Here is a 23,064-nt window from a genome sequence, read left to right as displayed (position 1 = left end):
GTTATGCATAAACAGTGAACAAGAACACTGCATTTTTGTCCGTGCAAAATGTAGTAAAATGTCGAACAGTTGTCATCGCTCCGACGACGCTCCTTCTGTCCAGCAGATGGCAGGTCTGCAGCATGGGTTCGCCTCAGTCAACGAAACAACAAACCCAACAGAGTAAGCGGGGTGAGAGAGTGTCCAAAACCGCCTCTGACCGCCACTTTCAAACTCGTCTACTAAATCTTGTAGAATTTCAAGCTCTCATTTCCAGCAACACACAACAACACTCGGAGACTTGTGAATATTTGGAAATAACATTGACGCCGAGGTAAGTTAGATATAAAATGGCGGAAATGGTTCTGTAAGTTTGTAGGTTTAGCTAGCTATTTTGTTGGTCTGCTAGCTTTAGCTTGCTAGCAACATTTGCGGAGATGTACGAATTCAGACGAGAAAGAAAGTCGTCGCTGTTTGACCTATTAAGCACGACATGGTTGTGTGGAACTCTGTTCTCGGATGATATTATGATTCTCTCCACCTCTTTGTAATTATTAGGCGACTCGTAGAGGAGAGCAGGATATATTATGTGTTATCTCTGATGCCCGTAATGTAGCAGGCTAACCTAGCAAGCTACAGTTATTGAAACTCAAATTCAGAGGCAAGATGGAGGACGCAAGGACGAGGTGTTTTTCCACGTATAATTATGGTAGCTTATGGGAGCTTCCGGGAGTCACCCACTCTGAAAATATTTTGTCATTATTAGCACGTAGTCTATGGATTAGATCGAACAAGTCACCACCGTGACATGAGATTCGTGCGAATGACATCAAAACAAATATGGAGAATCACGAGAGCTGCCTCTTGAGTGGGTCCAAGATGGAGATTTGTCTCCCCTGTGATTCTCCTTTGCTAACGTTTGTTAATCGTCAGTTGCAACCACTGTGTTCACTCTTATGGTTTCGGGGCAAGTCGGGATTTAACGTAAACATTACGGTATGCGTGAAGAAAGCATGCATGTGTCCAATGAAACCTTAATAATATACTCCATAGCCAATGTTAAATCAGGAGGAAATGGGCTTAGTGGATATTGCTAACCAGCTGGCTAGCCTTGTAACGTTAGCCAACATAGCTAGTTAACATTAGCAAGGGAATACAGCTATTTGTTCGTGGAGGAAGTGTGTTGATCCTCGTAGATGAATGACCGTACGTCGCGCATAACGCTATTTTTGTTTATTTACTTCCAAGACAACAACATGGGGGCTCTGTTCAGTTGTTGTCTTTTCCTCTTTGGTCAGTGGCCAAGTAGCACTAGAACACAACGTAGCCTGTACATATAGGCAATGCAAGGCAGTGCTCTAGGCAGCCAAATAGCGAGCCTGTTTGGACCGCGGCATAAAATGACAGGAACCGGCTAACAGCTAGCACTTGGTTACCTAACCCACTGATCCAATCAGAACAAATGAACAATAAAGCGGCAACAGTCGAAAGATGAAACACCGCAGGTAGAGTCCCCTGTGAGATGGCCTAATTCGGACCGAAAGCAGTGCGCGAGATACGGATTTAGTTAGCCGTGTTGATGTTGCTACTAGCTTTGTTTGGCGCCACTTTTCTTAAACTGCGTAAGGACTATGGTGCGTTTTGTATTAGTTTTAGTCGTTCTCCTCACTCGTTGCAAAATTGCATATTTTCCACTGTCAAACATATCACTAACTATTTTGCCGGTAGTGTCACCACAATATGAAAGACCGATGGCAGAAAATAAATCAATGAATCAATGTTAATGTTGGTGTATATGAAATGTATTGCCCAGTGGTGAAAATTCCAAAATTTAGTGATTATTCAGCCTAGTATGCGAACTCAATGTACTTGTGACACCTCTCTAAATCTAAAATAGAGCTGTACCAAGGCATCTCTCGTCGTCGTTTTGGGCTGGCTGTGGGTGTTCTGAAGCAAAACTCTAAAACTGCTGCTTGTCTGCATGATCTGGCAGTATATGGCCTGTAAGTGAATTTACTATGTCGTTATAACGTTAGGGTCAATCGCTGTGAAATGCACGGTGTAGTACGTTTCGATGAGTTATGAAATGTAACATTACTTTTAGCCACACCCTGTTCGTCACTGGGGAATCATTAGAGTCTAGGGTGCAAGGAATTGGTAAGAGCCATATTTCCACATGCCCGTCGTACTAAGCTGGCCACCTAATGTTAACACTCTACGTTGCCAAGTCGTCTTGAGGAAACATTCAGATGTTAATGTGTCGTCCGTGGGCCTTAACGTGCGTCAATTTATAGCCGTGATGGAGTTGCTTTTCCCCCATGTTTTTGTCTTATTTACGTCAATACAAGCAGATGGTTGATTCTGATTGGCTAACGTGAATGTGCAGGGCGGATAGTATAATTCCCTATAAGGAGGTGGAGGACTGTCGGTTTCCTTTCTGGTGATGTTTCTTGGAAACCGCGACGAAGTGACCAATGAGCGCACAGCTGATTCCGAGGGACGTCGAGGTCCACACGCCCCCTTGTTTTCATTTCGGGTTGCGCTGTTTCCCTGGCTCAGGACTCGGCTAGTGTCTGAGGAATGGCCTGGAACTGCGAAGAGGCAGAACGGGTTTTATTACTCCAATTCATGGAATTACAATGAAGCCCTGCACATGTGCAATCTTCATGAACAAAGAACAGGAAGGAACATCAAACTAATGTAACATTGAATGTAACATGTTCTTTCATCAATGGATATTATTGTGTCCATGATAAAAGTATGGCACAAAATTCTACAAACCTATACATTATGTTGGCTGTGAATATGTAGCTTACTTTGAAGTGCACTCTGTGCATGAAAAATATGCTATATAAATACTTACAAGTAAGTAAGTACTTACTTGTATTAGCCTAGATAACACATAAGATGGATCATTTGTAGATCTTCTGTGTACATCATGTGATAAGTTTAAGTAAAGTAACAAAACCAGTAGGGTATTTTCAATGAATATGCACCCTATTGCATAATTACTAAAATTCTGAAAATAATCACAAAGGTGTTTGACGGACTAACCTAAGGAGAAGGTTTTACTAGCAGAAGGAATATTACATAACACTAGCTTCGGTTGAATTTCTGTATGCATTCGTTTTACAGATGCTTATATGGCTTGATTTGCTACACTCTTCATGTTGTATGCCTGATTTGTTCAGTTGATGCACAAAATTCATTGACACTTGATGTAGACTTGGACTGACTGATGCATGTTGCTTTCATGCATTTCATCATCCCCCCACCCAAACACACAACATACTCCCTCCCCTCCCCCCCACACACACACACACACAGGCACCCCTCCCCCACACACACCTTCCCCCCCCCACACATCATTTCATCATCCCCTTCCAACACACCCCACACACCCCATTTACCTACTCCCCCCCCCACACACACACCATACATAACTACTTGAACTTGTTGACAGTCAGTCTTTCTGTGTTGCGCCTAGCTGCCACATAAAAAAAAAACATTTAGTTACTTTAGTAATTACTTGTTGGTCACTTGTGATGATGGATTTACTGTTCATCAACACAAATGACCAACAGAAGGACAGTGCTGTTTGGACTTTTTTGGGGTTTTACTTTGCAAAGATTGCACAACTGGGCTAATGCAAGTGTAACTGGTAGGGTAACAGTGTAGTTAGAAGAGGTTGGAGGGGGAAATGATACAATGTAGTATCACAGTATTTTTCTTCACACCATTATATCGATACATAATCAAAATATTTATTTATTTGATCTGGACATAGTGGGGCAGCGATAGTTTGTAGTGGACCTGGGTTTGACGCGCAAAGTTATGAGTCTTTGTCGCTTTGGACAAATGTGTCTGCCAAATTCTACTCTCATTTCTCTACTTTTACTTTAGTTTTGTTTTGATATGATATCATTGCCTCTGATGTCCGCAAGTACCCCTTTTCCACCAGAGCAGTTTGAGGGTTGGTTTAGAGTTGGTGCCTAATCTTGAAATTCAGTTCTGCGTATTTTGACGGCCAAAGAACTTTCTCCAAGCGAGGAAAAATGGTTCCAGAGTGGCACCAGCATTTTGCTGGTAGCCTGTAGGTCCAAGAACCAAGGGGCTGGGGGCAGGATTATCTTGACTAACTAGACCTACTAAGACTTTGTGATCGCCATTTAAAAAACATAAATAAATAAAAGATGTTCAGTGAGCCGTTCTAATTTCTCACACCAATGTTAGGAACGCAACATTCATGGGTAGCTGGCGAACTATGTACTGCTCAGCTTTTACTATGACTTATTAAGACTGACTGCACATGTTTCACATCAATAATGCATTTGTATCATTAGTTTAACATTTGATGGTCATAATGCTAATGTTCTGTTCAAAATTCTTCAATCAAGATTGGTGTGAGAAATATTTAGCTACTGGTATATTTGATAGTCTACCATTGTTGTTGCTCTGCTTGCCATTAGTGTCGCTGACACTGTAAGTAGGTAATGATTTGGCTGTATGTTGCCTTTTCCGCATATTTAAGCAAACTGGGCTTAATAAAAAAAAATTCAATACCTGCTGTATTGTAAAATGCGAAGAAGCATAGTAATATTGAATTGTGGCCCAAATGTCATGATGTCATCCTTGCCACTGTGGCAATTCTCAATCCTATTGGTTAGCTTTCCTGATTATCATGGAATTTTTTAGATAATTGTTTCTGAAGAATATATAATTTTCAAGATTGCAAATTGTAATAGGCCTACTTGTGGGTTTCTTGATCTGGTGGATTAGAGAAAACTTTAGAGAATACCTCTTAGACATGTTTTGCTAAGTTGTATTTTCAGGCACGGTTAGTCTCTAAACTTCATCCGTAAAAGGTCATCCTCCCTCCAGAGTCTCAGATACATGGGATACTTTGAATTTTCAAGGCTTTTCACACATTCAAAGCAATACATTTTTGCGGAAATGTCTTTGTGATGTTTCCAATATGCTGTCCATCAGCTGTAGTGATCTTTGCTTCCTGTGGAGGCTGTAGGCTGCAGTTGCCACTCAAAACAAAAGCAGAGCAAAAGTTCTTGTTAATAATACATTCTCATATTCCTTTGCATCTACGCTAAGATACAATATCCCAGTGTAGTATAGTCCTGCTCCTGCCCATGGACGTTTTTATCCTGTAATTGTATCAGATATTGCTGTTGGATTAGGGTATTTTCAAACCTCACACAGGACATGAAAATAACTGTACTGTCAGATACGAATCATTCCATTTACATGAAGGTCTGGATATCACTGAATAGTGATTCCTCTGAAATGTGTGTTGCAACATTTCAATTTCATATTATTTTTTATTTATGTTCAGACTCTTCTATTCCAAAAAGAGAATTCCAGAATAAACGTGCTAAACGTCAATGTGGAAAACAGAAGGTTAGGGTGAAGGAGAGAAATGGAACTCAACCTCTGACTTGATTTTGGTATGAATGCTGAAATAATGGATGATTTGGTCGGAAAAGAAATACGCCTGAATGTCTACTTACAAAGGAAACTCTCAACATTGTATCTGTGTCTGTGGCTGTGCATCAAATCCCTTCCTTGGTAGCTGCAGATGCTGAGTGGAACCAGAGTCTCTGGTGGAGCTGAGTGAGTGAGTGAGAGAACTTGGCCCCCTGCATGTAGCCTAGTGCAGTTCAGCAGTCGGGCAGCGGACAGAAACAGTGTTGTGACTTTGTGGTTCAGAAGCAGTGCAACATTGCTCCCCTACTGACCAAGAGATGAATAACACTCAAAGGGAGCACATGCTCTGGCATGACCTCTCCAAAGGGATGGAGCTTGGACGCGTCTATGTAGCTGCTGATGGAACAGAGTGCCGTTAGGAAGGAACAGTTGACTGGTACTTGTGAGAAGGCAGAAGATGCAATAGGTGAAATAAATTCTCTACCAGATAGTCACTTTCTCCCAGTAGTGTGTCAGTGATGTGTGCTTTGAAACTATGAGGATCTCTTAAGTGCCGCATGCTCCATTCTAAATCCTCAATTTTAAGCCGATCATGCATCAGCAAATTATATAATTCCTCCTCCCATTGCCCCCATAAATTATGTAATAATCTGTGTCAATTTCTTCATTGATATAGTTTATACATTTTTTTTTCTTTTCTTTTAATGGGTTTGCATCATTGCTATGCTCTTATGTTGTCATTTAATGCCATACTGAAGTGAATATCCCCCTTACTCTTTCAGGTCATATGCAACTGATATTCCTGCCACTGGTCTGTGTGTCTTATGACAGCTGGAAGAACTTAACAAGTTGAGTTGTTACAGAAGATGTTAAAGAAATGATAGCAGCACCAGAATTGCAAACGGAGTTTCATTATCCTCAGTAAGTATCTGCCCTGCTCCGTAAGCTGTGTCTGACAGAGTCAAGTTCAAGACGCCTCAAGAATGAACTCCTCTGCCCTTGTCTTGCAGGGACACGGATACACGCTTTTCCTCGGACACCGATTTCGATGATCCTGATGGCAGGATTGCAACTCAAGGCAAGGGGAAGGTACGGAACAGATCTCTGAGACTTAAACCACTCACTGCCCCCCCCCCCCCCCCCATGCTGGGACCCAGAGAATGTTTGCTGGCGTGGGAGGATTTTGGAATTTGTCACCACTGGCTATATCCCCCCGTTCACTACCCACTTTCTCCTTCTATGCTTGACTCAAGACCCAAGACTCAAAATGGCCTGCAGGGACTCTTAGATCTTGAAACGAATGGCTTGATCCTATAGTTATTTAGTCATTGCTGCAGAGTGTTAAGTTTGCCCCCTTTTCTCTTTTCCACCAGGCCAAGAAGGGCAAGAAAGGCCCGGGTGAGAAGGGCAAAGGTGGAGCAATGGGCAAGGGAGGTCTCGGCCGCATGAATGGACACCACCAGGAGAACGGCATGGAGAACATGATGCTATTTGAGGTGGTCAAGCTGGGCAAGAGCGCCATGCAGGTTAGTGTGGTGCTAGTGCTCAATGGCTAACTGGACCTCATAACTGAAGTTAGGGAAAATGAAATGGTGTGTGTGCAATAGATGACGGATGTATCAACTCAAACACATTTAGTGAAATTTAAAAACTTGACACTTTTAACATATTTAAGTGTTTATTTCCATGAGAGGGTAGCTGATTGGGGATTTTGATAGTTAACTTTGTGACCAGATTGCGACGGTTTCGGTTTTGTGAGAAAAGTCCTCTCTCCTGTGCTGACCATTTAAGTTGTGCTCTCCCACAGTCTGTCGTTGATGACTGGATCGAGTCATATAAGAACGACCGGGACATTGCCCTCCTCGACTTGATCAACTTCTTCATACAGTGCTCAGGATGTAAAGGTGCGACTCCATTGCCACTCTTCTAAATTCCTTATGACGGAATCACAACTCCAAAACTTTTCTAGTTATTTGCATGTGTTTATCTTCCCATTCCTGCTTCCCTTTGTATGGTCCACATATCTAACTGTCGAACAAGAGAGTTGATAAAGCTGTGATGTCAGTCATGCCTTAATAATGTGTAGATGGGTGTAGTCCTGCCCTGTGTAGCCCAACCCTAAAAACGTTTAATCTGCTCTCTGCTACAGGAGTGGTCAGCAGTGACATGTTCCGGCATATGCAGAACTCTGAGATCATCCGCAAGATGACAGAAGAGTTTGATGAGGTACCACATTGACTCTTCCCACAAAGTCTGCCTGCACACTAATGAGCATAACGACTGATACATTTCAGCCATGCCTTTGTTAATTGTTCACTTTTTCATTTTAAAGACATAGTAAAGTGAGACATTATGGTAAGTGGTTTGTGTAGTGTAAAGCTTGCGAGACATCCAGAACCCTTTTCTTCTGCGTTCTGCAGGACAGTGGCGACTACCCTTTGACCATGACGGGGCCGCAGTGGAAGAAATTCAAGGCCAGCTTTTGCGAGTTTATCGGCGTGCTCGTGCGGCAGTGTCAGTACAGCATCATCTACGACGAGTACATGATGGACACGGTCATCTCGCTGCTCACCGGCCTCTCCGACTCACAGGTCCGCGCCTTCAGGCACACCAGCACGCTCGCAGGTCAGTCTCGACACACTGCCCTCTACCCTCACTAGCTACAGCACAACACATGGTGGACAGAGCTTTGGGTGGATGTTCTGGTTATTTCCATTCCATTTCCAATTCCATTTTTCTTGTTTTATTGTTATTTACCACATTGGGCACCAGTTTTGGTAGTTTTATATCTAGTGTTAGCTATTAATATTAAGGGTGTCACGATTTCGATTTTATTTTCGAAATCGATCGAAATTACATCTCAATCTCGAACTTCGAACTTAAAAGTAGAATCGACGATGCAGCCACACCCCCAATGTCACGTCCAGCGTGTATGCCAAGACGCACAAACACACATGCACATGCTGAACTGCAGCGTCAACACTCCTCTAATTTTAGGCTGCAGCCAGTTAAAATATAGGCCTACACATCAACCTACCGAAATCAAAGCCCCTCTTGCTACTTTGAAATCACCGGTGTGGAAGCAAAGATTGTTAAGGCGGTGGAAGTATTCGTTCATTCACGTCAATTAAAACTAACTTAGCCTACTCAACTTAGCAAGTGAAAAGATGGTCTAATTACAGTCCAAAGTTACTTTAAGGCTTAAAATGCATATTTATAAGTACATATTCCATGAACACTAACCTTGGGTCTCTTCGGAGTGTGCTGAAACAATCAAATTAACATTCTGTGTTGTTTCATTTTACTATGTTCACGTCTCTGTTTTAGCCTAAAGTTAGTTCTGTTTACATTACAACCTTGCTGTTGGAACGGTTTCAAAGCGGTTTCAAAATAAAAGCCCCCCGAAAAAGAAAAGGCCAAAAAGAGTAAATAACATATAAGGAATGCATTAATAGTAATATTTAAAAAAGATCGAAAATCGAATCGAATCGTGACTTTTTAAAATCGAAAATTACATCGAATCGAGGATTTGGAGAATCGTGACACCCCTAATTAATATTATATAATGTTGAATATTTGAAACTGTAAATTGTTAGCCATTAGGTTAGACAAATCCTATCATTAGCCTACTGACCTCTGCTGTGTGTTTGCTGTTTTTAAACAGCCATGAAGCTGATGACAGCCTTAGTGAATGTGGCGCTGAACCTCAGCATCAACATGGACAACACGCAGCGTCAGTACGAAGCCGAGCGCAACAAGATGATCGGCAAGCGCGCCAACGATCGGCTGGAGATGCTGCTGCAGAAGCGCAAGGAGGTGAGCTTTTGGTTGACCTCTCTCAAACCCCCTCAAGCTGTTCCCAGACCAGCCAGACCGAACCGCAACCATTACCGCAAGTAAAACTTAGCTGACCTCAGGGTTGCTGTTGAAGCGCAGAAAATGATTGGTTATTGTAGGCGTCTCTTGTAGTAATTATTCCCAGCGATGGTTGTGGCTGCCAGAGCTGCACTGTTTGCTTCTTCTGTTCTCCACACTGAATCCAGCTCTGAAGTTAGCGAGTGGGTGGTATCTGCTGTCTACGTCAGCAAACAATCCTCATTCCTCTGGCTTGTAGACACAACAGCACGCTGATTTTCAGACTTGGATCACTTTGCGGAGGAAGTGCACTGTGTAGTAGTGTGTGAGCCGCAGAAGTGTAGTTAGGCGCGCGGGCTGCTTCACGGAGTAATGGCGGGTGTGCGGCGTGCTCGAGCCGGCCCCGGTAATTAACCCGGGAGTGCGTTATGTAATGACAGGCCCCGCTGGGACACCATCTGCTCGCGTGTTTGGAGAGTTGTGTGTGGAGCAGAGTGGCACGTCTGGAGCAAGTGTGAAGTGGAGTAAGAGTGGCGTGCTGCCTGTGATGTGACTCCAGCGCTTGACACTAACAGGGAGGCTTCACCGTACACGTAACTGAAGCTTTCTGTCCGCGTTGCGTCTGAGTCAACAATTGTAATCAGTAGAACTGGCTACACCACACATGATAACGGTGCATACATTTGAAAAAATTAGAGCGGTTCTCTGAAACTGTTTTTGCGCTACGCGAATGGAGTGCTTCAGTTGCACACCTGATGTATCCCGGGTGTTAGAGCTCTGTGGTCTGACTCGAGGGTTTAGAGTCTGTCACTGTTTGTAAAGAGATGAGAGCTGCTGGATCATCTTCATGCATGTTCAAGCCATGTTCTCTGTCTTCATAGCTTCAAGAAAATCAGGATGAAATTGAAAACATGATGAATGCAATTTTCAAAGGTGTCTTTGTCCACCGGTACAGGTATGTCCCTCCCTGGTAATGTTTGTTTATTAAAAGTTATATTTCTCCTACTTTCTGCTTCAGTTGTCATTTCTCCTCTCTTTGAGTTTTTGCATTCATGAAGTGCTGTAGTGGAATTTCTCTTGTTCAGTGGAAGATAACCCTCTTTCCTGCCCTATCCAGAGACGCGATCGCTGAGATCCGTGCCATCTGCATTGAGGAGATCGGTGTGTGGATGAAAATGTACAGTGACGCCTTCCTAAACGACAGCTACCTGAAGTATGTGGGTTGGACCATGCACGACAAGGTAAGCTGAATCTTTCTGTTAGTAATACTGTATACAGCCACACACACACACATACATAAATATACATATACATGCACAAACACATATTATATTTCCATTGCAGTCATGTATCATTGGCCTAAGCAATGTCCCTTAATTGGTGTGTTCTCTGTTCCTCTGCAGCAAGGTGAGGTGCGACTGAAGTGCCTCACAGCCCTGCAGGGTCTTTACTACAACCGTGAGCTCAACAGCAAGCTGGAGCTTTTCACCAGCCGCTTCAAGGTGAGCTCCATCTGGCTTTTTCTCTCCTCCTCCGCCACCACCTCCTCCCTTCCCTGCTTTGCTAAGTGAAATGCCCATAAAAGACATTTTGGCTCACTTGGCTGAAGTGTGAAGGCGTCCTGTGTAACGCAGTGCAATGTCTCCCCCCACAGGACCGGATTGTATCAATGACGTTGGACAAGGAGTACGACGTCGCCGTGCAAGCAATAAAACTGCTCACTCTTGTGTTACAGTATGTCATTCTCATCACATTTATGACCTGTAAAGATATAGATCTACTCCTGTCATCCGGAGTTAAACTGTGTGTGTGTGTGTGTGTGTGTTTGGCATAACAGTAGCAGCGACGAGGTCTTGACCCCCGAGGACTGCGAGAGCGTCTATCACCTGGTCTACTCCGCTCACCGGCCGGTTGCCATCGCAGCTGGAGAATTCCTCTATAAAAAGTAGGTGCCATGTGCCCCCCCACCTCCCACCCCACCATTCTCCAACATCCCTCTCAGCTCCCAGGGCCTGAGGCGTGAGGCATGAGGGAGAGATTCAGTTCAGTCACTTTATAATCCCAAAGGGAAAGTTCAGTCAGGTACACTACGAAATCAGCCCCCCCTAACCCCCAGACTCTCCGTCTCATCCCTGGACACAGAGAGGTGAGTGTGCAGGAGGAGAGTAGACAGGAAGTCAGGCAGCAGGGATGGTGGATGGGCAGGTAGAGCAGGCTGCTTTGGCAGCAGACGAGGAGGGTAATCAGCCAAGCAGAGAGGAGATTGGTTGGACCCGTCGGTGCATGAGGCAGACTACCAAAGAACAAGTCCCTGTGAGTGAAGACAGTTACCTGAGCCCCCCCTGTTGTGGTTGAACTACCTGTTGGAACAACCCAGAAGTACTGCAAGACTGCCTTCTAATGCTTGAGTGAATTGTTTATCTGTGTTGAATGAAAAGCTGATTGGCGGTGTGTGTTGTTTGGCTGTGCAGACTCTTCAGTCACCGGGACCCTGAAGACGATAGCATGCCCAAGAGGCGAGGCCGCCAGAGCCTGAATGCCACCCTCCTCAAAACTACCGTCTTCTTCTTCCTGGAGAGCGAGGTAAGAAGGCCTCATCAGTAGATCTACCACCGCCACGCTTGTTCTGTGGCTCGTGCGGACATTCTACAGCTTGAACTTGGAGTGAATATACATGGTGTGTCATTGGCGGTGTGTGTGAACTATGCTCTCTGGCCACCTGCAGCTCCACGAGCACGCGGCCTACCTGGTGGACAGCATGTGGGAATGTGCCGCTGACCTGCTGAAGGACTGGGAGTGCATGATCAGCCTGCTGCTGGACGAGACCTTACCAGGGGAGGAAGGTACAGCTCCATCCACCTACCTACTGCCTTCAGTGTCGGAATTCACAAAATATCGATTTCAGTTCAATTTCACTTACATGCAACATCATTCAATGAAATGGAAGTTTAGTTGAGTAGGATGGTTCATTTGTTGTTAGTGAGAAAAAACTGCTATAAGAGGAATATCTATAAATGGAATATCACTATTATCGATGTCAACAATGTCATGCCACATTGAATCTTCTGGGTAGCCAGTGCTTCCTCTAATAAAGTTCCTGTGTTTTGCGATGTGTTTCACAAATCCTGACGCCCGTTTCTCTTGTGCCAGCTCTGACGGACAGGCAGGAAACAGCCCTGATTGAGATTCTGCTGTGCACCATACGCCAGGCTGCCGAGTGCCACCCGCCTGTTGGTCGTGGCACAGGGAAGAGGGTGAGAACCACCAGTGCCCATAATTAATTACTGTACACTGTGATGGTGCCTGTCTGTTGGCTGACTTCCTGGGCGTGTCTCTGTGTGTGTTTGTGTGTGTGTGTGTGTGTGGTGCCTTCAGGTGCTGACAGCGAAGGAAAAAAAAACACAGCTGGACGACAAGACGAGAATGACCGAGCTCTTTGCCGTTGCCCTGCCTCCTCTGCTGGCTAAGGTCAGTCTGACTCTCCGCTAATGCTCCAGTCCGATGCTGCAGGCTCCTTTTCCTACAGTAGGCTACACCTGTTGTCTGTTCTCAAGTAGTAGTCTCACCTGGGTCTTTGCTTGGTACAGTACTCCGTGGATGCAGAGAAGGTGACCAACCTGCTGCAGTTACCGCAGTTCTTCGACCTGGAGATCTACACCACGGGGAGGCTGGAGAAGGTCTGTGTGTTTTCTTGGCCTTGAAGTGTGTCGTTGTTGCTCAACCACTGTTTATGGGAGAGGTTTTGGGTTCAAATCCCGGACGAGCCCCCATGTTGTTTGCATCGGAAATATAACCTCTATATAACGACCCAGTGGGGAAGATGCTGCGTTGGATGTTCAATGCTTTATGGCCTCATAATATTCCTTGAAGTGGCTTTATTTCTAGCAGCTCTGATGTTGACACCACTGGCTGTCCTCCCCCAGCATCTGGAGTCGTTGCTGAGACAAATCAGGGAGATCGTGGAGAAGCACACGGACACAGACGTCCTGGAGGTCTGCTCCAAGACCTACCACGCGCTGTGCAACGAGGAGTACACCATCTTCAACCGCGTGGACATCGCCCGCAGCCAGCTCCTGGACGAGCAGGTGGACAAGTTCAGCCGGCTGCTGGAGGACTTCCTGCAGGAGGTGAGGGGGCTAGCCGCTGCTCCAGTGTAAAGGAAAGCCTTGCTTTCAACTTACAGCTGTTAAATGAATGGCAGTTTTGTCGTCTGGGCTGCTAACACTAATTTCATCTCACAGGGAGAAGACCTCGACGACGATGACGCCTACCAGGTGCTGTCCACACTGAAGAGGATCACGGCTTTCCACAAGTAAGATTTTTGGCTTGGTTGGGTGCATCCTCCCTCCCATCCTCCCTAATATATCATATTTGATGAACGCATGGAAAAACAGTTATTGATAATTGCTCTTCTCTCTTTCCATCAGTGCGCATGATCTCTCCAAATGGGACCTGTTCACCAGCAACTATAAGTTACTGAACTCTGGCATAGAGAACGGGGATATGCCTGAACAGGTGAGCATGGCTATGCAGTGTTACTCTTAAAGCACTTATGCATGTCTGCATTTGTTCTGTGTGGAGTCTGATATTTCTCTCTCTCTCTCTCTTTTTCTCTCTCTCTCTCTCTCTCTTTCTCTCTCCCTCTCTCCATCTCTGTCCCCCTTAGATTGTGATTCATGCGCTTCAGTGCACCCACTATGTCATCCTGTGGCACTTAGCCAAGGTGTCCGATGGCACCTCCAAGAAGGTGAGCGCCCACCTGGGTCTCAAGGTGTTCTGTTGTTGTACATTTTGTTTTTTTGTGGCTGTCCTTTGTTTGACCATCCTTGATGTGGAATTGTTATTTTTCCCCTCAGGAGGACATGGTGACCCTGAGGAAGCAGATGAGGGCCTTCTGCCTGATGTGTCAGCGCTATCTGACCAATGTGAACACTGCCGTCAAGGAACAGGTGGGCAATGCTATCTGTCAGGGGAAAAAGCAAAAACGTCCTATAAAAAAACTTCCTAACACGTCAATACAATAGACCCACACTTCCCTTTGGGTAAATGCATCTGTTATATATTAAAAGATCTGTTGTATAATCTAGCTATATGGAACAGCTCTGTCACTTACGCAGATATTTTGTTTGTCCTTTTGTTTGTTTATTATACATCTGTTACATCTTGCAGCTCAGTCACTAATCAGTGACCGAAATTGTGCTTTTTGCTTACGCATGCATATAAGATGTGACCCAATGGAAGTCTCAGATTTAAGATTGATGACAACCTGGGTTTGAGACTGTCCTTCATCTCTCTCTCTCTCTCTCTCTCTCCGTCCCTCCCTTAGGCCTTCACCATCTTATGTGACGTGCTGATGATCTTCAGTCATCAGATCATGTCTGGTGGTCGCGAGATGCTGGAGCCACTGGTCTACAGTCCAGACTCCTCCCTCCAGTCGGAGCTGCTCAGCTTCATACTGGACCACGTCTTCATCGACCAGGACGATGACTCCAGCACCGGTGCGCACTCCTCTCTTCCTCTGTGTGTGTGTGTGTGTGTGTGTGTGTGTGTGTGTGTGTGTGTGTGTATTTACATCACAGTCAGTAGTGTTTATCTCTAGAGAGGTTTAAGAGGTTTGAGTTAATGGGATCAGAGGCTGAGTCACCTGGCGAAGCCTCCACAGGCCCTGACCTGACAAGTCTTTCCAGAGGAGATTGGCGGAAGGATTTGTGTTACAGCCAACTCCACCTCTACTATGGTCTTGTCACAAGGCTCACCATTGGAGGGAGACAGGGTGCACTCAAGCCACTAGCAGCGCTCATTGTTTTCTGCCTATCCTGTGGTCAATTGGGCAGATGGACAACAAGATGACGAAGCTGGGAAGATCGAGGCACTGCACAAGAGGAGGAACCTCCTGGCCGCCTACTGCAAGCTCATCATCTACAACGTCGTCGAGATGAACACTGGAGCCGATATATTCAAGCAGTACATGAGGGTACGTGTTTCTGTCTTCCACCTTCGTTGTTGTGTCCAGGGAAGTTATAACGTTCCGTATTGTTTAATTTTTTTCCTCATGTGTTTGCTGTGGTCTTATATTATATAGTATTATAACGACTATGGAGATATCATCAAGGAGACCATGAGCAAGACGAGACAGATTGACAAGATCCAGTGCGCAAAAACACTCATCTTGAGCTTGCAGCAGGTATGTCTCTTCAGCTGGGCACCCATCACCGCCTTACTGTGATTCTTACGTTTGATTCAGTGAAGCCCTAACATCCACCCCTGGCCTGCCTCTCTCTCTGCTGTAGCTGTTCCACGAGATGGTGTCGGATCTGGGCCACAACTTTGACCGCTCGTCCTCGTCCTTCTGCGGGATCAAAGAGCTTGCGCGACGCTTCTCGCTCACTTTCGGCCTGGACCAGGTCAAGACCAGAGAGGCCATCGCAATGCTGCACAAGTGAGTCTCAGAGGACCTTTCCACAGCTCCCGTCTAACCTTTTGACATGGATCAATGTGTGTTTTCTCCACTAAGCTAGCTTCTCATGCTGTTAGCTCTGAAGGCAGCGGTAATGTAAAACACTTAGCTTGGTAGTTCACTAGTTAACTGGACATTACCAGAGGCACTGAAGGTAGCTGCAAAAGTACAAAGGTGATTTAGCTTTATTACTGCTGGTAGATTATTTTGTGGATAGTGCAGGACTTTGCAGGGTCTTTTTAAAGGTAATCTGGTATTGATTTACGCTGAGCTGACCTCGGCCTTTCCTGCTTTTCCTCAGGGACGGCATAGAATTTGCCTTCAAGGAGCCCAGTCCGCAGGGGGAGGGCAACCCACCTGCCCACCTGGCCTTCCTGGACATCCTCAGCGAGTTCTCTTCGAAGCTCATGAGACAGGACAAGAGGACTGTGTAAGTGGACTCGAGACTCAGAGCAGCGCTCTCCTACTGATCTAGAGAATGTCTGAACATGCAATGTCCTTGTATTTGTACACTCATGTTTCTCTCTGTGTGTGTCTGTGTGTGTGTGTGTGTGTGTGTGTGTGTGTGTGTGTTGGACAGTCACATGTACCTGGAGCGGTTCATGACGTTCCAGATGACTCTGCAGAGGGAGGACTGCTGGCTGCCGCTCATCTCCTACAGGAACTCGCTGCAGGCGGGCGGAGACGACGACACCATGTCGGTGGTCAGTGGCATCAGCAGCCGCGGCTCCTCCGTCAGGAGCAAGAAGGCCAAACCCGCCACGGCCAAGAGGAAACTGGCCGAAGGTGAATACATGCACATACTCACTTCCAGGGAAAGGAATATTGTGATGAGGTGTAATGTCTAATGTGATGTGTTTTAGATAAAATGTAGGTAATGTTTCAGAATAATTTGACGGTATATAACTGGATCAAAACATGAGACCCATTGTAATTGTTTACTCATCTTGAGCTAAAGTCAGTGCTTACAGTTTATTCAGCTTAACTGTTAATGTGTTTAATATCATCTTGGCCAAGACTGCTGCCTGATTGCTGGTGTACTGTATATAAGCTTAGTGGGTAATAACTGGCTCTGTGTGTGTGTGTGTGTGTGTGTGTGTGTGTGTGTGTGTGTGTGTGTGTGTGTGTTTCAGCAGAGGAGAGCAGCAGCAGTAGCAGCGACATGTGGCTGAATCGCGAGCAGACTATGCAGACGCCGGTCATGATGCCCTCGCCGCACCTCACCTCCACGGCCATGCGCGACCCCAAGCGCATGCGGCCCGAGGACAGCTACATGGGCGTGTACGGCATGGCGCCCGACCAATCGCAGCAGCCGCCCACCCCGCAGCCCCAGCCGCCTCCGCCACAGCAGCAGCCCCCCACCCCCCAGCAGCACCCCCACCCGCAGACCCCTCAGCCGCAGCACCACCACCAGTCCCCCATGGACTACAAGTACGACACCATGGCCCACCCACACCACACCACACTCACACCACACCACACTCACACCACACCACACCACACCACACCACACTCACACCACACCACACCACACCACACCACACTCAGGCCATCCTTAAAAATATTTTCGTTTGCCGTAACCCGACCGACCCTGTCAATTTAGAACCGACCCAAATATTTTTTTTTTTCCCCTTTTAGTCTCACCGACTTGCCGGTTGTAAACTTGCGTTAAGACCGACCGATTTTTTTTTTTACTCTAAACAACCAATACAAATAAAATACTATTTATTTTAGTAGGCCTAAGTATTGTTTGTGAATATAAATTGCCTACATACAAACGTAGGCTCTCTTAATAAAACCCTGTGGCGTCATCTCTACACCATTGGTTTACACATGTCACACGGCCTATACGCTTCGTTTCATTCACACAAACATCTCGACAGCGCTTTTACTTGGCACGAAGTTCTGGAAAAACTGTGCCCAGATCTTTTTCCACCCCTTCTCCCCTGTAGTGTAAACGGTGACCGTGTTGAAGAATTGAAATTGGTTGTTGTGGTCTATTCAGCATTTCTCAAAATATGGGTACGCAACGTGGAGACTGCAGGTCCGCGGAGTCGTGGATTGAAATTAGGCTGCGCAGTTGATCAACATACCGCGGACCGACAAAAAAAGAAAACAAACGTTTCTGCTATCGATGTCATTAAACATGGAGCTAGTGATGGGCAAATGAAGCTTTGTTGAACCACTAAACCACAGCAGTGTGAAGCTAGCAACACTAATGAAAAAATCCAATATGGCTGCCACATGTAGATTTTTTTCAACATAAAAGTCCTTACCCAAACCAGTATATGTAATCAAAAATATTGGTTTGCTAAGGACTTTTATGTTGAAAAATGTATGTGTGGCGGCCATCTTTTTGCTTTTCAGCCAGTGTTGCTAGGTTCACACTGCTGTGGTTTAGTGGTTCACCAAAGCTTCATTTGCCCATCACTACATGGAGCCATACAATAAAGTGGTGGTATGAGCGTTCATTCAATGCAGGCGTCTGCGCGAGAGAAACTGAAACTAATCTATAACGTTGGTATCAAAGCTCCGCTTCAACCTGTTGAATGCTATTTAATTTTTTAACGACACTTAATAGAACGACGTTGATTTTTGGAACTTCCATAGAAACAGAGCAGAGACTGTATAATACACTGTAGCACTGAGTATTGTATAGTCAAATTTGAATATAACGTGGCCAAAAGCTATTGTAGCAGTTCTTTCTATCTGTTAAAGATCAACAGGTCAATGATTTACGCCTATCTGCTCGCCAAAAAAGCTGCTATTATGTTTCCTGAATCCTTACATTCAGGCATTCAAATTAAACTTCATTAAAAAACAGTTATTTTTGTTCTCCATTTCCTACCAGTGTGATGCTTGCATGAGGGAAACATCCCAAAACAATAGCACTCATAAAATTGTTGCTGTTTTGAGAAGTATTTATTTTGTTATGTAAGCATCATGCAACCATGCAAAAGCAATGAAACTAATTATAACTTACATTAGTAAAGCAGTCCTCTGATGTGCATGTCACAAAACATTTAAGTGAAAGTGCATGTATAACAATATAGGCATAATAATGATTGTGATAATTATGATGACAATTTGATTGGGGGGGAGTGGGTTAGGTACATGTAGATGAGCCCTATGACCCCAAAGTCTGCCATGACTGGGCCTCAGGTCAAAGAAGTTAGAGAAAGGCTGATCTATAACCTGCATCAGATTGAGGTTTGCAATGATGCGCCTGAAGGCATGTGTTGAGGACCCAGTCAGTTACAATATGCACATTTGTTTAAATTCATACCTACGTAATCACCATGACCAAAATTGTACTTTTTTTTTTTTACTTTGAATCTTGAAAAAAAAAAAAAATATTGACCTACCTACCGACCCATTTTTTTTTTTTTTTGGCTGTTACTGCAAACAAGAATATTTTTAAGGATGGCCCCACACCACACTACACCACACCACACCACACCACACCCTACACCACACTACACCACACTACACCACACACTCGGGGTTTCTCAGTCCCAGCCCAGGCTAGAAACACTGGGTAGGGTGTCTGCACAAGGCAGATTTGACTGGGGTTCAGACATTAAATGCATGTCAAATGTCATGTCATGTTTTTCACTGTGTGTTCAGGGGTATTTACTGGCTAAAAAAAAAGGGTTTTGTAGTGTTTCTGTCTTGGTGGGGCTTTTTAAGTTGGTGGTAGAACATTGCTCTTGCATCTTGTTTTGTATTTTATTTATAGAGGCATAAGGAGATGCTGCAAAAATGAACTAAAACAAGACAAATAACACCCGACACGTTTATATGGACTGAGACAGAATGCCTAAAGAATATAAAATGACTGGATTGCTGGGGTTGTTGTGGCTGATGATGAGCTTGTAATCTGAAGGGAAACTGTGTGTGTGTGTGTGTGTGTGTGTGGTGTCTCTGCAGCACCCAAGTGTCCTGGATGTTGGCTCAGCGGCAGCAGGAGGAGGTGCGGCAGCAGCAGGAGCGCGCCATGAACTACGCCAAGCTCAGGAGCAACCTACAGCATGCCATGTAAGTGCACACACACTCACACACACACACTCACACACAATGAACTAATTCTGTTTCTAGCACCTGTGCTACAAGCATAGCAAAGAAGAGGAGCCTTGTAGGTCCAACAGTGTTTGAAAGAATGTCGCAAACATTCAAACATTCATGTTTAAGACATTCTTTCAAACACTGTTGGACCTACAAGGCTCATCTCCTCTGCTCTTCTCTTCTCCTCTCCTCTCCTTATTCTTGTTGAAGTATTGTTATTGATTAACTTCAAGAGAGGAGCACAAGATCAAGACTGAGCTCTATGTCAGCTGAATTTATTTGTGCATTTTATGTCAGTCGCCGAAACACAGGCCTCATGGAGGATGATGAGGAGCCAATCGTAGAGGATGTGATGATGTCATCGGAAGGTCGTATCGAGGACCTCAACGAGGGCATGGACTTTGACACCATGGATATTGATCTGGTAGAGACACTATTACTTTATTCCAATGTGTTGTGTGAATACATAATGTCCATTATTATTCTGCTCATCTCATCTCATCTTGTCCAATTTGCCTGGAACTGTCAATTGTGCTGTATGATTAATTGCTGGTTGTCTGGTATGCAAATGGTGGACAGTTAAATCATTTCACTTTTGTTTGTCTATTCCAGCCACCATCGAAAAATCGCCGGGAGAGGTCAGAGCTGAAACCCGACTTTTTTGACCCGGCATCGATCATGGACGAGTCTGTAAGGAGCACTCATTTCCTGGGCTATGATGCTTTTCAGCGCTAATCTGTCAGGGTGTGTGGCCACCACTAGATGGCACTAACAAATCAGAGTTCTCAGAGCCGTATATAGAGATACGGCTCTGAGAGTTCTAACAGCAGGGCTGCTCTTACCCATAATGCACTGGTCCTTGTTTTGAAAATAAGAAATTAGATAAATATAATTTTATGCCAGGCAAATTAAGAGCAAATTGGACCAATAAGAAAACGTCTTTTAAAGATAAGCTTGCTTTATAACACGTTAAAAAAAAAGAGTACTGAATTTGAACATATTTTCTTTTGTAGGTCCTTGGAGTTTCCATGTTTTAAGATAATATTTGGAGGATGAAGAGACATTTTGAGAGCTTATAGATGCAGTACAGATGTATTTTCTTAAAGAGAATATTTCTGATCTGGGCTCCATGGACTTCAGGGCATCAGGAGACAGCGTGGCTCAGTGGGGGACTTGCTTAAAACAGAAATCAGTCAAACAGACAAAACAAACAAAAACATTTTCAGTCATGGGGTAAGCTTTCCCTGCAAGGTTATAAAATGGTGGCGGCCAGATCATGAAAGCTATGAAAAAGTTGTATTTGTCTGCCACATTTGAATATAATAAATATATTTCAAAATGGAGCAAATGCCATCTTGTTTTAAGAAATAATTCATGAGGTTGCTCAGACTTGTGGTATTTCTTTAACAAAAAGAAAAAAATGAATGCGTCTTTTGTAACTTAAAGAATTTGTTTAATGTATAGCCCTTTTGTAATAGTAAGTAATCAGGTGTAAAGTAGTAATTTATAAACTGGTTATTCATCATAGTATGTATTGAGATTTTAACTGAGCTTTCCTTTATGTAAAAAAAACTAGAGGGTTTCCTCTAGATCTATTTTGTGTTTGTTCTTTTGTTTTATTGATTTTTTTTTCTTTAATTTTGTCCTACCCTACCAATGCAGTGACATAGCCAACACATGGTAAACACTGAAAAGGGGGTGCAATTAACCTTTGCCCTGATTTTCAGAGAATAATATTATAGGAAGAAACCTTGAAGTTTCAACTACCAAACACACCCAAAGACTTTAACAGTTTACTTGTCCTTTTTGGAAAGAGAAATGGTTAAATTTTCAGTGGAGATCTTTCCAGTCGTGCCATTGTGTTGCTCCCTGCTAGAGCAAACCTGAGTTGTCTATTGGCTGAGAAGAAAAAAAAAGTTTTTCCTCAAATTCAGCTTATTTAGAGTGTTGGAGTAGGCATCACATTTTAAATAAATAAATAAATATAAATTTGGTGCTGATTTTATAATTGTGTGTTATTTTTTGTCTTGATTTTGAACACCAATCTAGAGGTCTTTTGAAATGTATAAGAAGCTGTTTCAAGATGAAAGCATGTATAGTCATGCATTAAGGAAGATTTTTAAAGTTTGTATTTTATATTGTTTTGTGTCTTTTCTCTATATGTTTTTTTGTCTTAAGAAGTCTGGGTTTATACTTTCTTTCCTAAATGTAAACATGACATTCAGCTTTAAGTTTTCCAAGATAAAAGAAAAACTCTCTTAAAATATTTAATCAAAAGAAATTAACCTCTTATTTTAATGTACACTTTGAATTGCTTTGGCAGCTAAACAAAGCTAAACTATGACATTAACTTATAGTACATACTTGTACATTCTATGAAGTGTTTTGTCTAAGGTATATACTTTTTAATCATTCCATGCCTTGGCCTTAAAATACGCTTGTAAAAATGTTCTCCAAAATGAGATCTTCCAATGTACTTAACTAATGTTGAACGTTTGGCATATTGAACTCCTGCAAAATACCCCCTAAATTCATTTTAAAACTCAAGTGTATGGCTACAGAAAGTAAGACGTTTGTGTGATTTAAGTGAATATTTGGGTAAGAGAGAGTGATTGTTTTTGTGTTTTCTCACACCACTACATTGGCAGAACTGCTGATTAGATTGTGTAAATATACATGCAGAAATATACATGCATTTTAACGTAAAGCTTTATTTTCAGATGTCTGTTTTCTTTAACATTTCTAAGTATGTTATTTACCCTCATTACAGATGTACCCACACACTTTACCTATTGTTTCATCCTCCTGTCATTCACTGTACTGTTTTTGATTTGTATCTGTCTGAGGACAGTAACTTTTTAAAATAAAACAAACTTCCTTTGTGTGACTAAGTACCAGGGATTGTTTTTAAGATGTTTATAATATATATATATATATATATATATATATCCTATATATAATATACATATCTACTTTCATTCTTAGCATTACAATGTGGATTGTTTTACCTTTTATATTGTATATTTAGCACAAATGTACCTTTGATAAATTACTGTCTGCGAAATCGGTCAAACAGAATGAGCTCACTTAAGTTTAGCCGTTTCAGTGTGTGAAAGAATATTTTCCATTTGAAATATTTAAATAAAATGATATTACATATGAGCTGTTGATCCGTAATATTGTAGGTTCGGTAGTAGAAGCATACACAACCTAGAACTAATAAGTCAACGCATGCATTTAAATGTACATAATGAGCCTCCAGGACCTAC

General features: G+C 43.6%; 1 protein-coding gene across 5 annotated transcripts; it reads left to right on the top strand.

Moving 5' to 3' along the window:
* The first annotated feature begins 160 nt into the window (after positions 1 to 160).
* On the top strand, positions 161 to 22,686 carry stag2b (STAG2 cohesin complex component b). Of its 5 annotated transcripts, none has more exons than XM_076292354.1 (34): positions 161 to 313; positions 6,201 to 6,339; positions 6,429 to 6,507; positions 6,792 to 6,944; positions 7,226 to 7,322; positions 7,568 to 7,644; positions 7,839 to 8,043; positions 9,083 to 9,234; positions 10,155 to 10,228; positions 10,391 to 10,514; positions 10,677 to 10,775; positions 10,928 to 11,007; positions 11,111 to 11,218; positions 11,745 to 11,856; positions 11,999 to 12,116; positions 12,424 to 12,527; positions 12,649 to 12,741; positions 12,861 to 12,950; positions 13,197 to 13,400; positions 13,515 to 13,585; positions 13,701 to 13,788; positions 13,940 to 14,020; positions 14,130 to 14,222; positions 14,600 to 14,771; positions 15,120 to 15,247; positions 15,356 to 15,457; positions 15,564 to 15,712; positions 16,032 to 16,160; positions 16,311 to 16,516; positions 16,867 to 17,161; positions 19,661 to 19,768; positions 20,093 to 20,219; positions 20,408 to 20,485; positions 20,809 to 22,686. In XM_076292354.1, the coding sequence occupies exons 2-34, from the start codon at positions 6,296 to 6,298 to the stop codon at positions 20,830 to 20,832; spliced, it is 3,864 nt and encodes a 1,287-aa protein (XP_076148469.1). In that variant the 5' UTR covers positions 161 to 313; positions 6,201 to 6,295; the 3' UTR covers positions 20,833 to 22,686. The 5 variants fall into 5 exon arrangements, with proteins under 5 accessions (XP_076148469.1, XP_076148468.1, XP_076148467.1 ...); XM_076292353.1 differs by having other exon boundaries at positions 16,864 to 17,161; XM_076292352.1 differs by having other exon boundaries at positions 15,108 to 15,247.
* The last annotated feature ends 378 nt before the right edge of the window (positions 22,687 to 23,064 follow it).

This window comes from Alosa pseudoharengus, unplaced genomic scaffold (assembly GCF_046254945.1).
Source record: "Alosa pseudoharengus isolate Yale_2024_CS ecotype anadromous, Long Island Sound unplaced genomic scaffold, YU_APseudo_1.1 YU_APseudo_1.1_scf_19, whole genome shotgun sequence".
Lineage (NCBI taxonomy): Eukaryota > Metazoa > Chordata > Actinopteri > Clupeiformes > Clupeidae > Alosa > Alosa pseudoharengus.
The sequence above is the reverse complement of the archived record's forward strand: the minus strand, read 5'-3'. Positions and strand labels throughout refer to the sequence as shown.